At 39.5% G+C, this 16,477-nt stretch overlaps 1 protein-coding gene across 1 annotated transcript in view; it reads left to right on the top strand.

Moving 5' to 3' along the window:
* TTC26 (tetratricopeptide repeat domain 26) overlaps window positions 1-8,537 on the top strand; it is a 65,183-nt gene extending 56,646 nt beyond the window's left edge. Inside the window, exons 15-18 of the mRNA XM_036760105.1 lie at window positions 1,028-1,097; window positions 4,626-4,732; window positions 7,119-7,252; window positions 7,686-8,537. Of these exons, the coding sequence (XP_036616000.1) occupies window positions 1,028-1,097; window positions 4,626-4,732; window positions 7,119-7,252; window positions 7,686-7,797 (423 nt within the window). The 3' untranslated portion in view covers window positions 7,798-8,537. The remainder of the gene's footprint in view (window positions 1-1,027; window positions 1,098-4,625; window positions 4,733-7,118; window positions 7,253-7,685) is intronic.
* Window positions 8,538-16,477: the final 7,940 nt, after the last annotated feature.

The following is a 16,477-nucleotide window of genomic DNA, read 5'->3' as shown; positions in this document are numbered from 1 at the left end:
AGGCTAAAGATAAATGTGATGTTAGAATTAGGGTCCAAGCACAGGCACCCAAGCACCCCATTACTACTGCAGAAGAAAATGAAAATAGCTGTCACAACTAAGCCCTGTAGGAGATGTCTGTAACCTCTCCTGGACTTATTTAATTATATCTATAATACAATTCTTAATAAGCTTTATTCACTGGTTTCCTAGGCTTCAGCATACCTGGAGGAAGGGACAGGCTTAGATCAGAGACTAGGCAATAACTATGAAAAGTGATGACCGATGGCCTGTTAGCTCAGGCAGAGAGAGGGAAAAACATGAAAAAGGATAAATCACATAACTACAATATATATGTATTTTATCATAAAGGTTCATAATGATAATCTTGAGTCATCAAGCAGAGATAATTATTTTCATTTTCCTCTATTTAAGAAGCTAAAGAATACAGAATACATGTTAGAGAGATTGCCATAAAAATGGTTAAACTAGAGTTTGGTGACTACAGGGTTACTTCAGTTATCTGGGAAAAGTCACTTATGTGGAACATTTCTTAATTATATCGTAGGCATGACTGTTAGGTATTACTTTTGTCGTCTTGATTTTTGTCTTCCTAGGCAGCTTTAGGATATTTCTGGTCAATTTCAGCACTCTAATTCTCACACTCTAAACCAGGATTACCTAGGTTATATGGGGTCTGCTTTCTCCTAGGGAACGTGTAAAACTTGTCAAGGGTCATATGGGAAGTATTTAGTAAAAAACCATGCCGTCCTGTCTCTTTCTTATGTCCATATCCACATAATATCCTATTGAATAGGGGATGTAGAAAGGTTTCTTAAAAGTCAGCAGGTGTAGGAACCAAAGAAAGTTGGGAATCCTTCCTCTAACCATTTAACTCATCACCTCTCCGCCGTCACTTTCCCTTAACAGCTCTTGGATTTTGGTGATAGGAACCAGTGTAGCATCTCAAACCAAAGCAGGCTGATGGGGGCATATCTATCTTTGTTGAAAATGCATCCTGGTTTTCATCCTGGCTTTTTCCTCTCAGGTGTTCCTTTTGATCCAGAGTGAGAAGATGAAAAATGACTACATTTACCTCAGTTGGTTAGCACGATGCTGTGAGTTATTTCGCCTTCTAAATGTAACACAGGACCCTCTTGCTCAGTTTGCTCATATTATGTACTCTTTCAGCTGACAATCCCTCTGGCCATCTTCTAGTTGTGTTTTTCCTTTGGTTGTATAGTTTGAACTTCTTGAAACAAGCAATTGACAAGTGATACTTAGAGTCTGAGTTGATTTGAGCAGGTGATCATGTAAACCAATCTTCTTAGCAAAAGTACTGAATAATTTTAAGCACGTTTATTTGAGGTACTGAGAATAGCAATAGCCTGAAAATCAGGATATCTTCTAATTCCTTTGTGATCCTGGGTAACTCATTGAAATTATTTATATACAAAATGGCGGGGGTGGGGTGGGGTGGGTGTGGTGGGGTGGTTTGACCCTTCCAGCCCTAAAATTCTACTACCCCAAATAGAATATAAACTCCTTAAGGAAAGGAATTGTTTCTTTTTTGTCTCCGTAGTCCCTGTACCTAGTATCTCACCTTATAGTCAGTCTTGATCAATGTTTGTTGAATTGAAGCTTTATTCTGTTTTAGGTTTCAGAGTTGGCCACTGAATCCTCCTGTCCTGCCAAAGGGCCTAGAGTCTCAATTTGTAATATCTTGCCATTTCAGCACTTATGAGATTTAAACTATTCCTAGCAGTTAATTGCTAATTTTTACCATAATGAATGGATTCCTGAAAATTCCATTGGAAAAGGTGAAAAATATCTCTCAAAAATAGCTACTCTGTAGCCTGCTGTTGCCTATGTTTGCCATAAGATGAAAGAAATGTTTACTAACTATATCATCAACCTGCTCATTCACCAGTCATCAACAGAAGCTGATAAATAAGCAGATCATTATAGTGAAAAAAGAAGTAAGGTACTTTATTAGGGCTGTCCGAAGAGGAAATCTAATAAAATTTGGGACTTTAAATAGCAGGTGTTACTTTTTATTAAAGGATCATCAGAGATTTTCTCTATAGTAATTGTCCAGTTTAAAAAACACTGCTTTTCTTATCCCTCTTTAGTTCAGAGTTCTCAGAGCTAGCCAAGTGACACTGAGACAGAAGAAGAAGAGAGAAGGCAGACCAATAGAACCTTGTGAAAATTTTAGAAAACACAGTATCTAGAGAAGGAAACTTTAGGAAAATGAGGAAACCACACCCTAATATCATATAGGGGAAGGAAGATAGCTAGTTGAATGACTCCTAGGACATGGCATAACCTACATTTGAGATAATCTCAACGTAATTGAAAGCTGATTATACTCTTAAGAAGCTGAGCATTTGCCAATGAAGGGGGAAAAAAAACACATAAAGCTAAACTGGTAAAGACTTATAATCATATTCCTACAGCTAGAAAGGGGCAGCTAAGTGGCACAGTGGATAGAGTGTCAGGCATGAGTTCAAATCTGGCCTCAGACACTTACGTGTGACACTTATGTGTGACCCTGGGCAAGTCATTTAACCCTGTTTGCCTCAGTTTCCTCTTCTGTAAAATGAGCTAAACAAGGAAATGGCAAACCACTCCAGGATCTTTGCCAAGAAAACCCCAGATGGGGATCACAAAGAGGCAGACACGACTGAAAAAATGGCTGAACAATAACAACTAGAAGAGACTTTAGAGATCCGAGAGTTTTTGGGTCGAGGACTCCTCTGGCAGCCTGATGAAGCTCATGGACACGTGCTAGAATCATGTTTTTAAATGCGTTAGAAGCATAGGATTACATATGAAACCACTAAGTCCAGGTTAAGGACCCTTTCGTCTAGTACAAATCCCTCGTTGTCTACTTGAAGAAACTACAAAGGTCAGGAGTGGTTCCCAGGACCATACAATAAGTTGTAGAGCTAGTACTAGAAAACAAATCTTGTGGCCCATAGTGCACCACACCTTTTCTTTAGACCAGAAGTTCCCAGACTTATTTGGCCCACCCCTCCTTTAAAAAAAAAAAGAAATTACTCAGTGCTCCCCTGGAAATCTACGTTCGTTAACCCTTTAACAGTTTTTTTTAATTTGCATAATTTCAAAAAAAAGCAGCTTAAATTTAATAATTTACTGTAAATTTGTGGGTTTTTTCCTGCATTGAAATTTTGATGATGCTATATTACATTATGTAACCACATAGTATCATATTGTAAACAAGTCATTACACGCTCATATTCCTGCTGAGGCATATTGGACTTCCTGACAATGTGCAACAGGCTCACCTGCCAACACTTACTTGTTAAGACCTGTCTAGGGACTTGACCACTGACTGGTTATCACTTGCATTCTGTTTGTTTATGTGGAAAGTAATGTAATCACTACAACTTTAACTCCGGATGAAACATGTAGAATGTATTTTCAAAATTTTCTTCTCTTCCCTTATGTTTCCACCGCCCCCTTATTTTTATTCAACACCCTCTAAGTGCAACCGAAGCTACGACCACCCCCCGGATCATTCAAGTGCCCCCCCCCCCAGGGAGTGGTATCACCCACTGTGGGAACCTATGGATCCTGCTTTCCGTCAGCCAGAATGTTAGAATGTTCAAATAAGCTTGTAACGTCAGGCAGTTTCATTGATCTTTGCTTCAGTGAATCAAAACACGTTTTAGATTTTTTTCTTTTAATTATCTTTTAGTAAGGATATGGAAACTGAGGGAAAATGACACGATTTAAAAAAATAGTTAAATGCAGAGTAAAGGTGAGAAGAATGAAAGAATTGTTCCAGATTAATAAAGGAAATGAAAACTGCAGCAGTTCTCTTAGAGGATACACCTTCCTCTCTGAGCTACCGCCCAGATTAATCCCAGGACTAGTAGCACATAGCAGTTCCTCTCAAGGTAGTTAAATATATTACAGAGCTCTGAATATGATCTATGCATTTAGAGAAATCTAGTCTAAATGCATTTGTTAAAGTGGAGTTTGGCCAAAATTTCCTTCTGCCTAGTCAGGAATAGCTTTTTAAAGAAAGTGGATGTTAAACTGAGGAAGTGTTATAGTTTGATTGGGACCAGTGGTAATCAAACACAAAAACTATGATCATAGCCTCCAGGGATCTGTAAATGATAGAGAAGAAGCTGTGTGTGTGGAGGCATATTGCATGATGAGATAGATAAGTGGCTAGCCATTTGTGGATTTAAAGTAGATCATTTAAGATCTTAAATGCATTTCTGTCCTCTGGAGGAATAGGATACACATATTTAAAGAAAAAAAATTTATGTTCAAGACTGACTTATAAGTACGTTTTAAGTAGAAAACACTGGTAAATACTGATATCATAGGGCATTCTGTGTTTTAGTGAAAGAAATAAAATATGCATTACTTTCTCTGTGTATATGTATGCATATACATACATGTATATAAATACATACATATGCATGCATATAGTCCCAAAAGTCTTAGTGCCGCTTTAAGCTTTAACAGCTTAAAATCTCTATTTAACTTTAATAGCTTTAAAATGTACTAAAACTTTTGGGACATTATGTATATTCATATATGAGAGGTATGACAAAGAGGGATTTCTATACTTTTCAAAGCATAAATTGTGCTTATTTTTGCAGACATTATGAATAAGAAACCAAGACTAGCCTGGGAGCTCTATCTGAAGATGGAAACATCAGGGGAGTCCTTTAGTCTTTTACAACTCATTGCTAATGACTGCTATAAGGTGAATTCCTTTCTCCACGTTAAGTTGAAGGGAAAATTGGGGATAAATATTACTGCATTGTTCCAAGTATAAGGTAATTTTTTTTAGATGACTATTTAAAAAATAAAATTTTGGCTGTGTATTCACAAACATAGAAAGGAAGAAGAATGTGACATCTTGGCTTTCGCCTCCTTGAAAGGTCACTCACTTCTTAACTGGTACCATTCTGGCTTCTGATCCCACTCCTTTACTGAAACAGCCCCTCAAAGTTACCAACAATCTTTTAACTGTTCAGTTAAGTGTTAGGTGATTTTTAAAATCAGGTCTTTGTCTTCTCTGAAGCTTTTGATAATGTTGACTGTTCTCTGTTTCTGGGTCCTCTGTTCCTTTGACTTCATAACATGGCTTTCTCCTTCAACCTGTATGATAAATAGATCGTTCTTTTTGAGTCTCCTTCACTGCATCATAATCCATCTCCAGTCTGTTGAGTATGGATATCACCCAAGACTCTGTCCTCTTTCTAGCTCTCCTCAGCTACCATGGCTTCAATCATCATCTCTGTACTGATGATTGCCAAATCTGTATATCCAGTATTAATATTTCTTCTGAACTCTAGGATGCTTTGTTGGCATCTTAAACTCTCAATTATGTCCCAAATAGAATTCATCTCTCCCACTATATCTACGGCTCCAAAGTTACTGGGGGTTCCCAGTCAGCCGGGTCTGGAACTTTGGAGTCATCCTTAACTCTTTCTTCTCCCTCACACCCCATGATTAGTCAGTTGCCAAGTTTTGTCAGCTCTCCCTCTGTATTTTTCTACTCTGTCAACCAGCCTGGGTTAGGCACTTGTTAGCTGCCTTCACTATTTTAATAGCCTCCTAATTCAGCTCCCTGCTCTCTCTCCTCTCCATTCTAACCTCCAAAGAACTGGCAAAATAATCTTCCAAAGGCACAGGTCTGACCTTGTGACTTTGCTGCTTAGAAACCTTATGGGACTTTAGAATGAAATACAGACTCCTTAGCCTGGCATTTAAAGCCCTCCACAATCTGCCCTTACTTTACATTCCTCTCCTTCATGCACCCCATGTTCCAGCCAGGCTGGTCTGTGAACTGTTCCCCATACTTAGCATTATATCTCTACTGCCATGTATTGGCACAGTCTGTGCGCCATCGCAGGAATGCATTTCCTCCTCAATCTCACACCCGAGAATCCTCGTTTTCTTCCGAGGTTCACCTCAGGTGCTACCTTCTGCATGAAACTTTCTCAAATTACCCTCATTGTTAATGCTTTATTTTCCTCCTCAAATTCGCTCGTATTTACTTTTCTGTTGCATGTTTCGTATAGGCATTTCATTCCCCAGGAAAATGGAAGCTACCTGAAGGCAGGGACTCTTGTTTTTGTCCTTGTATCTCGAGTATCAGTCACAGTGCCTTGTACATGTGCATGCTTACTTACTAAGTATTTGTTTTATTGAACATGAGGGAGGTTTGGAGGCAGAAGAGAAAAAGCCAGTGGAGACAATGAAAGCACAGATTTAAGAGAAAGTGGGAATGATTTGTGGAGCCACATCCCAGAGGGGATAGGGATAATGGCCAGCCTTGGCAAGTAAGAAAGCTTTCCCTTCTTTAGAAGCAGGAGGAATAAAGGAAATAAAGATATAAAAAGATGTTGAGACACAGAAGAGAGAAGTTAAGAAAGTTTGAATTAAATGGCTTCAATATTCTCAGTAAAGCAAGAGTCAAGGTCATCTGCTGGAAATAAGCCTAAATGAGAATAGAGTTAGGTCCTGGTGAAAAAAAAAATGTAAACAACTACTATAGAAAATAGTATGAGGAATCAAGAAGATTTTCAGTTAACTTCTATGCATATGTTCCCAAGTGTAACAAAATCAGTGCAGGGCTTCCAAGATTCCCACAGCATATGATAACTGTTGGAGGAGTACTTTAGCAATACACTGTTGATAACCATTACTTTGTATATACAATGATATTGACTCCATGCCTTGAAAACTCTGTTTCTGTGGCTGAACACTAAGGAGAGGATTAAAGAGGGAAAAAAGATACTGATTTAGCAACCACTTCTTTGAATAGGAGACTAACAGATTAAGTGTCTGTTGGAAATTTGGAATTTCAAAATTGCAACCTCATGCATGCAGGGTAGAAAGTAAAATTTTATCTTAGAAACTAGTGCTTACTGTGCCAAAATTCTAATTTTTTTTCCTTTTGATAAAATGTATGTAATCGTGAAAGAATTTTGCTTCTGACAGGGAAGAATGATGCATATAAATGTCATTATCTTCCTATCTAATTCATAAAATTCCTCCTTTTCAAAAAAAATCTCTTTTTGTAGGCAGACTTTTGGCTTTCATATTATCTCTTTAACACTTTTTGTTTGCATTTTGTTCAGATGGGTCAGTTTTACTATTCAGCCAAAGCCTTTGATGTCCTGGAAAGACTGGATCCCAACCCTGAATACTGGGAAGGCAAGCGGGGTGCCTGTGTGGGCATTTTCCAAATGATATTAGCTGGCAGAGAACCCAAGTACGTAATCCACCCCTCGATTCTGTTTAAGTTTATAAAGTCATTATTCATCTTATGAAAAATTGGGCTAAACCACCAAATAGGCATATCGCTTTTACAGTCATGTTTAGGAAAAGAACTCCATCCATTTGATTAACAAGGCCAAGTAAATAGCTTCAGGTTTGTAGAATTGGCTTCAACATTTCCGTAAATTTTACACGACTGGGTCTTACAGATCATAATATCTGCAGTGCAAATAGGTTGGGAAGCCCTAGTAAAGATTGCATCTTGCTGTCTGAACTGTGACTGCCCCAGAAAAGGCACGTACTGCTTTACCTCTCCAAGTCAGAGAAAGAGTGAAAATAGGACTTTGTGGATCTAGAGGAAAAGGTGGCACATATGGGAGCAGGATGTTGAAACTGAAACTTTTTTTCCTTAAATATCATTTCTTCAGAGAGACCCTTCGAGAAGTGTTGCATCTACTGAGAAGCACTGGTAATACCCAGGTAGAGTACATAATTCGAATCATGAAGAAGTGGGCCAAAGAAAACAGAGTTCCTGTCTGAGATGGCGCCATCATGATCATCATGGTCAAATTCAAGGGAACCAGATATCAACTTGGGAGAAAAAAAGAAGTTTAGTTTTGATGTGGAGAGCAAGATGAATACTACCTTTATGGATATTTTCTTCCCGTGTTCATCTGTCCTGAAGATCAGTGGACCACATACTTGAGACTGAGCTTTCTGACTGAGCAGAGTGCCATAGTGTGCATTATGGCCCTTGTGTAATCATAATAGCAATAATACCTTAGACTTTATTGGTGCCTTTCGAAGAACTCAATCACTCTGTGTAACATAAACTTCTTTTAAAGAGTATGGGCTACTTTCTATCTCTACCACAGTAAAGTTCCATGGTACTGTCTCCTTACTGCAATAACTTCTGGCTTCTAGGTCATTGATGCTCAAGGGTGACCGTCACTCGATCATCTGATCTTATGGCCACTCATATTTTGTTGTCTGCTTGATTTCACATAGAAAGCTTTATAAATGAAACATCCCTGGTATCTAGAAGAGCAGTGCCTACAAGGGACTTTGTTAAGTTTTGAATGACAGTGGGCTCCTTCATTGAGCCCAAACATGATAGATAACCTAGTTCTATACAAATCACTCTTCTAAGGGATTGAATTTCTAGTGGCTATGTGTAACAGAGGAGAAAGATCAATAATGTATTTTTAAAGAAGTATGCACTTTAATGCATTAACTCTGAGTGCAGCACCTCTAAAAATATTCAGGAAACAATATTTACACATTTCCTTACTCTACCCTCCTGTAGTTTAAACAACAAAGATGCCTTCGTATCAAGTCTTTATACTATTTTGTAGCTATCCCATTGAACTAATATTACATCATAAAAGTAGTGCTTCAAAGATGCTTATATATATGCATATACATATATATGCCTATATATACATATATGTATATATAAAATAGTCTTATTATTGTAGCAATTTGATATGAGTCCCGGATTGCTGGTTGTATAGACCTCTCTAGTGAGAATACATTAATGGACGAATTCTGGAGGTTTCGTCAGTGTTTCAGGACTTCTCATGCCTCATATTCCTTAGCTAACACGAAGCAGGATGGGACAGCCCCTAGGCTGATACCCCAGAGCCAAAATTCAAAGGAAATGAGTAGGATGAAGCCAACAAGGCAAGACTTAAAAGGAGCTCTTAATTAGCTCTTTGTGACAGCCAGAATAGAGGAAGGTATCTATTAAGCCCCCTCCATCAAGTAGGGGGAGTAGGAAGGAAGCACCCACTCCATTTCCAACTTCCCACCAAAGCCCCATCTTCCTACCCTGGCTCCAGTGTGGATGGGAATATGCCAGCAGTGAGAACTGCTGGCTGCCAGGGAGATGGATAACAAGGGTGCTCACTTCAGGTTTCTACAGCTCTCTATAGGGCTTGCATTCAGCTTCTTTTAATTTTAGTATCATTATGGCTTTTGCTATATTGAGTCAATTCTGATTACCCATGAAAATAAATGGGCTCTTCTAATTCAGCTTAATTTTAAAGAATCAAGCCGCGTATATTATACGTTGAAGCATCTTTTCTCTTCCATCATATGTGTCTAATTTTTGAAAACTATTAACTAGTTCTCACCATTCAAGGCACTATCCAGAGCATATCTGGACAGAACTTGAATATAATTTTTAGTTACTTTTTTCTAATCCTTAACCTTATTTGAATGTTAGGAAACTCTTAAGACTATGTGAAAGAGATTACAGTGAAATCCTTACTCATAGCTGTTGGAAATGAGTTTTGTCTTCCAGTCAGTAGCTGATTTCTTAGTTTCCCAGGTGTATTTCTTGCTAAAGTGGCTGGTCTGTTGATGGCAAGCCCATATCAGATTAGATCTAAGAGATTAATTCAGAATGTCTTTTTTTTTTTTTTACTTTTTATTGTCTCTTTTTTTTTCAGGGACACCTTTGAAAAAAAAAAAGAGGAGGTTCCAAATTTTAAAAAAAAACATTTTAAAAGAAATACTGAGGCTTCAAAATGTTGAGACTAATTCAAAGTGAGATTTACATAAGTGGAACCATTTAGTTTTGTTACTACTAAGGATAGTAACTTGTGAAATGATTTGAAAAATTCTAGAAAAAGGACTGTAGCAAATTGGGCAACCATTGTTCATATCTGTGATCATATGAGGGATAGAGGAAAGTATAGTTGCCCAGGCTCAGGAATACAGTATAATATTTACAGTGTATAATATCAGAATATTACATATCAGTGTACAGATATTGTAGCATACTCAAATAGAAAAGGAAAATAAATCTTTTAATTATTTTTGTACTTTAAAGAGATTATTGCATCCCACTGTACTATGTCTTAATTAAAGTTCAGTATTTGATTTATATTTTAGTATTTTTATTGGGTCTTGTGAGAATGGGGGACTGAGTATAGGATCATTAGCTGCCTCTCTTCCTGGGCTGCACACTAAGAGAAGAGCCTAAGCATTAGACTCTAAAAGCCATTTCTGTTTAAGAGGTTGTCTGCTAAGAAATATGTAATTAGTTCTTGTGGGTCTAGAAAAAGTTTTGTGACTTGGTTAAGTTTTAGTCTTAGTGGTTATTCCACTTTAGAAAAGTGACTGAAGGGGGTTTATTCACTGGGACTGAGGTATAGTGGGAGGTAATAAGTGTGACAGAATTCTCTCCAGGTCAGAGAAGCTCCTGGACCTTCGATAAGTTGTGAATGCTTGCCCTGTGTGAGTTCTCCATAAAACAGTCTTTTTGGCAAGTGTACATTTTGCATTCAAACAACGTGACCAGCCCTTCAGAGTTGTACTCTCTGAGGCAGAGTTTGAGTACTTGGAAGTTTAGTTCAAGTAAAGACCTCAGTGTCTGGTACCTTATCCTGCCAGGTGATCTTCAGAATCTTCCAAAGACAATTCAAATAAAAGCGATTCTGTTTCCTGGCATGGCAGTGGTAGACTGTCCAGGTTTCACAGGAATATAACAATGAGGTCAGTACCACGGTTCTGTAGACCTTCAGTTTGGTAGTCAGTCTAATACCTCTTCTCTGGCATACACATGGTATTCATTCACATCGTATATGTTAGAGAGAAGACTTGAACCTAAATTTTCCTGACTGGGAAGCCAGCTCTCTACCCACTCTTCCAGGCTGCCTTTATAAAGGAACAATATTCCATTTCATTCTCTATATTAATTTTGTACCCTGCCAAAAAGTTGATCTCTTTTGTGCTGCCACTTCAGCCAAAATATAGGCTTGGCAGTAAGACATGCCTAGTAGCCTTTAATTGCGAATAGCGGCCATACTGTCCTTTTCACCCTTGTCTGGGAGAAACTTGAGGAGGCTGGGTGTTACAGTAGATTGCCACCTGGTGGATAATTATGTTATTGCACTCACTAGATATTTTTTTAATTAAATTTATTATTTATTTTAAACATAATTCAGTTTATACTCAGAGTTCATCAGCTCTCTCTCTGGAGGTGGACAGCATTTTTACATCATAATTCCTTTGAAATTGCCTTGGATCATTATATAGTTTGGAGGAGCCAAGGCTTTCACAGTTGAACATCATTATAACATTGCCATTACTGAGCGCAATGATCTCCTGGTTCTCCTCATTTCTCTTTGCATCTGTTCATATTGATCTTTCCGTGTTTTTTTTTCCTGAAACCACCCCCCATCATTTCTTATAGCACAATAGCACTCCATCATACTCATATGACACAGCTTGTTCAGCCATCACCCACCTGAAGGGCATCCCCTCAATTTCCAATTCTTTGGCACCACAAAAAGAGCTACTATAAACATTTTTGTACATGTAGGTCCTTTTCCTTTTTAAAATCTGTTTGAGATGTAGACGTAGTAATGGCATTGCTGGATCAGAGGATATGAACAGTTTTATAGCTCTTTGGGCATGGTTCCAAATTGTTCTCTAGAATGATTAGACTAGTTCCTAACTCCGCCAACAGTTTATTAGGGTACCTATTTTTCCTCATCCCCTCCAGCATTTGTCATTTCTGATGGATAGGTCTCTCACTAGATCTTAACCTCAGTAGGCAGAGAAACAGATCACTAGATGACTAATACTGTTATACTCTGCCTAAGAAATATGCTTAAGGTAGGCAGCATTTGAGCTACGTGATATAAGGGCCTTCAAATGGGTTGTGTCACAAGGATTACATCCTTAAAAGAGAAATTTGAAAGAGATGCTGGTTTCAGAAGGGCTTATTAGATAGGCTGGGTTTCAGATAATTGAAGATCGTGGTGGAAAGGCTGGAGTCAGAGTACCTGTGCTCAAATCCTTGTTCTGCCACTTGAGGTGTGTGACACCTTGGGCACACACTCATTTTAACTCTGTGGGCCTCAGTTCCTCACCTGTTAAATGACAGGGTTGAGTTAATCTCTCTTCCTTTGAGGTTCACTCAATACATATTTACCATGCAATCAAGATTCTAGTTATCTACTGACCTCTAGGACATTCTCCTTTCCTCAATGAGTTTTAGTGCCTGGCTCACTGTCTTTCTTTCCTTCCCAACTCTAGCCCTCATATTAGGGGACTTCAACATATATACTGATACCCCTTCAAACACCCAAACCTCTCAGTTCCTGGACTTACTCATTTCCCATGATCTCCTCCTCCACCTTACACAGCTGTGCAGGGAGATGGTCATACCCTTAACCTTGCCACACCCACAGGTGAACTCTGAAATTCTCTTATCTGATCACAATCTGTTGTCATTTTGCTTCTCCCTCTGCCTCGACACTCCAAACCTGTTCTTCATCCGGAGACCGTCAATCCTTTTACCCTTTCGGTTTTTTTCCACCGGCTGTCACTCCTCTACTTGCCGTACTCTCTTCCCTCAATGAGATCTCTGGGTGAACCAGTTCAATGAATACACAGTCCTTTTCTCTTGAATGCTTCACCCTCTTATCCTATTAAAATCTTGCCCTTTCATGCCTCAGCCTTGGATTACTCCCACTATCTGTTGCCTTTGTTCCTACTCACATGGAGTGGAAAAAAATATCACCAAACCACATGGGTCTACTTCAAATTTTTGTTACACAATCTCACCTGAGTCGACTCACTGAATCAAGGCAATCCTTTTAGACTTCCCTAATTAATTCACTATCTCATCATAATACCTGTTTCTAAATCCTTGTGTCCATTCTCAATCTTCCCATGCTTTCTTCTCCCTCACCTTTTCAGCAGAGAATATTGCCTCATGTTTCACTGAAAAAAAAAAAAAAAAACGAGATCGTTTAGGAAGAGCTCATTCTTATCTTCTTCCTCATTTCACTTCACTCAGATACCTTTCCCCACTACCTCCTTCTCCCCTGTCTCATGTGAAAAAGCGGCTCTTCCTGCCAAAGCTAACCTCTCTCCATGCACAAGTGATCCCATTCTGTCCTGTCTTCTTCAGTAGATTGTACCTTCTATCTTAAATCACTCCCTGTCTGCTGGTTGTTGTCTATTGCCTATACATACATCCATGTCTTTCTCATCTTCCAAAAACCCTCACTTGATATGTCCATGCCTGCAAGCTATTGTACCATATCATCTCTGTTACGGTTAAATTCCTTGAGAAGACCAACTATAATTGGTGCTTCCACTTCCCTTCTCATTCTCTCCTTAATTCTCTATAGTCTGGTTTCCAATCTCATCTTTCAACCAAAACTGCTGATTCCAAAGTTACCAGCGACGACCTAGTCTCCTTTTCTCAGTCCGCTTCCTCCTTGACCTCTTTGCAGCCTTTGATGTAGATTAGCATCTCCTTGACATTCTTGTCTGTGTTTTCTTGACTGTAGTCTCTCGGTTCTTCTACCTATTTGACCATGTTTTCTCCTTTGTGAGATCTTCATCCAGATCATGACCACTAACCATCAGGGTCAAATGAAATAATAGTTGTAAAGTCCAGAGCACAGTGCCTGGCACACAGAAAGTACTTAGTACATGCTTGTTCCTGTCCTGGGATCTCTTCTCTTTTCCTCTATGTCTTGTTTTGCTTGGTGATCTCATCAGTTCCCCATCCAATTATTATCTCTACGCTGATTATTTCAATCCAATCCAATCCATATTTCTCAGTGCCTGCTATGTGCTAGGCACTGTGCTAAGCACTAAACATACAATTAATAAAAAGAAAGACAGTTCCTACCTTTAAGGAGCTCACAATCTAATGGGGGGAGACAATGTAGAAAAGGAGGCAGGAAAGGGGGAGAACACCACGGGGTGTCTTGTTCCACAGAATTGAAAAAATCAGGCAGGGCAACAGATACAGAGCGAAGGGAGCCCAAAAGTCCAATTTCTGCCCTCTATAAAGGCTTATAATCAAAAAGGTACTGTTCTGTACCTACTAGCTAATGACCTTAGGCAAGTTACATGACCTCTATGCTTCAACTTCTCATCTGTAAATGTGGGGATAATAAATCATACCACCTATCTCATCAGGTTCTTAAAAGAAAAGCACTTTGTAAACATTACAGTGCTACATAAATGTGAGCTCTTGTTAGCTTTAATGACTGTGTTGTCATGCTGACACCTGGTATGGGAACGCCATAAATTTCAGGAGCAGAGGGAAAGTGGTAGCATTAAAGGGGATTAGGAAAGACTTCTTTCAGAAGGCAGGATTTTAGTTGGGACTTAAAGGAAGCTAGGAAGGCTTGGAGATACAGATGAAGAGGGAGAGAATTCCAGGGATAGGAAACAGCCAAAGAATAATCCTAGAGATAATAAATGCAGTGTCTTGGGGCAGCTAGGTGGTGTAGTGAGTAGAGCACCGGCCCTGAAATCAGGAGGACCTGAATTCAAATCCGGCCTCAGACACTTGACACATGTACTAGCTGTGTGACCTTGGGCAAGTCACTTAACCCCAATTGCCCTACCCCCAAAAAATGCAGTGTCTTGTGGGAGGGAAAGCAAGGTAGTCACTGTCATCGGATTTTGGAGAACGTGGAAGAGACTAAGGTATAAGAAGATTGACAGAGAAAAGGGGTAATATACAAGATAGAATTGACAACTCATTGACAGGTTGGATTGGAGGGTGAGGGTAAGGAGTCTAGGATGGCATCTAGGTGACTGATGAGAGGATGGTGATGCCCTCAAAGTAATAGGAAAATTAGGAAAAGGAGAGGGCTTTGGGGAAACCTGAGCTCTAATACGAGGGAGCCTAGGTTACTTGTTTTCATACCCTTCTAGCTCATTTGACCCCCACCCTGTTACCCTGAAGATGGCTGATTTTACTTGTAGCTTAGGTTGTGACTCATGTCTAGGGTCTTCTCAAAAGGGTGGAGCAAAAAGCTGTACTGTATACATGATGAAGCAGGTACAGGAATACTCTTTCACCGATTAGGAAGAGACTCAATAGGGGTGGTCCAAACCCAAGCTCATGCTTACCTCTAGGCAGGACATGGCCAGTCCCTTCTCATCTCTCACTGGAAGTCTTACATGATGCCACTTTCAGAGTCAAAGAAAGAGAGACTAGCCTGGAATCTGTTTCTTCTTTTTATAGACACAGCACCCTGTTCACCTGCCTCAGTCACAGAACCCAAACCAGAGGGATAGGTAATGAGAAAAGCCACTACCAGCCTGGATGCCCTACCTCCCTTGTCTTATCCATTTGCCCTCTCCCCCCAACCCCATGTTGCAGAACCTACCCTAGAAGGCCAGAAAATAGGAAGAGCCACCATTATTGGGGTATACTCTATCCTCTTCTCCCCCAGCCCCCTCCCTTTCCTTACTTCCCTGGCTAGGCCATTCCAAAACCCACCAGCAATGGCCAGGCATGAAAAGTACCCTACTTCTTTATCTTCCTTGCTGCCTAGGCTGCTTGGCTGATCGTACATTTTGAATGAGACGGAAATCAGCACCTCCATTCTTTTTGATGAGATGCAGGACCACAAGACCTTATACTATCTAATGTCCGACATCTCCTAAGATCCTCCAGGACTTTACCATGTGCCTCTAGGCCCTACAGATCCCCAGTACTGTCATCTTAACTACTTAAGTAACTTACAGACCTCTTGGCCTTAGCATCTGCACTCCAGGTGATTGCTTAGGACTTCTAGGTCTTTATATATGTCAGGAATCTGAACTTTCGTTTATGTGTTATCTCTCCCAAAGTGTGAGCAAAAAAATTGTCTAGCTTTTTCTGTTTGTATCTCCATGCTTGTTATAGTGCTTGACACATGGTAAGTAATTAACAAATACTTTTTCATTCATTTAATTCATTCATTCATAAGGTGGGAGAGGACCAAGGGACCATTCAAGTTTTGCTGTTGTTATATCAAAACAAATAATACTTTCATCACTAGGTTACCACATGGCCAGATGCAGGCCCCATAAATTCCACACAGTCAGTTGGAACTAGCAATGGCCATTCTAAGTGTATTGAATGGTTCTGCATGGCACTCTTCCAGGGTTCTAGGGATACCTTTGAGGGGTTGGGGTCTTATTCTCTAATGCCATTGGTTTGAGTCCCCCACCAATGTGCCTCCCCCCCCAAGATTATCAGTTGAAAAACGTTTAGTGAAAGTCTGGAGTAGCTTTAATACAGGGGCATTTACTAAGGAAAAATGATACAAAACATTTACCCAAAGTTCTGTGATATACTTCGCCACAAGTACATACAGAGATGAGGGAAAAGTGGACTCAAACTTAGAAATGGCAAAGAGACAACTTAGAGATCCCATTCATGGGGTACTCAAGAAGTTTTCTT

The sequence above is a fragment of the Trichosurus vulpecula genome, chromosome 5 (genome assembly GCF_011100635.1).
Source record: "Trichosurus vulpecula isolate mTriVul1 chromosome 5, mTriVul1.pri, whole genome shotgun sequence".
NCBI lineage: Eukaryota > Metazoa > Chordata > Mammalia > Diprotodontia > Phalangeridae > Trichosurus > Trichosurus vulpecula.
This window is presented reverse-complemented; position numbering and strand designations above follow the sequence as displayed.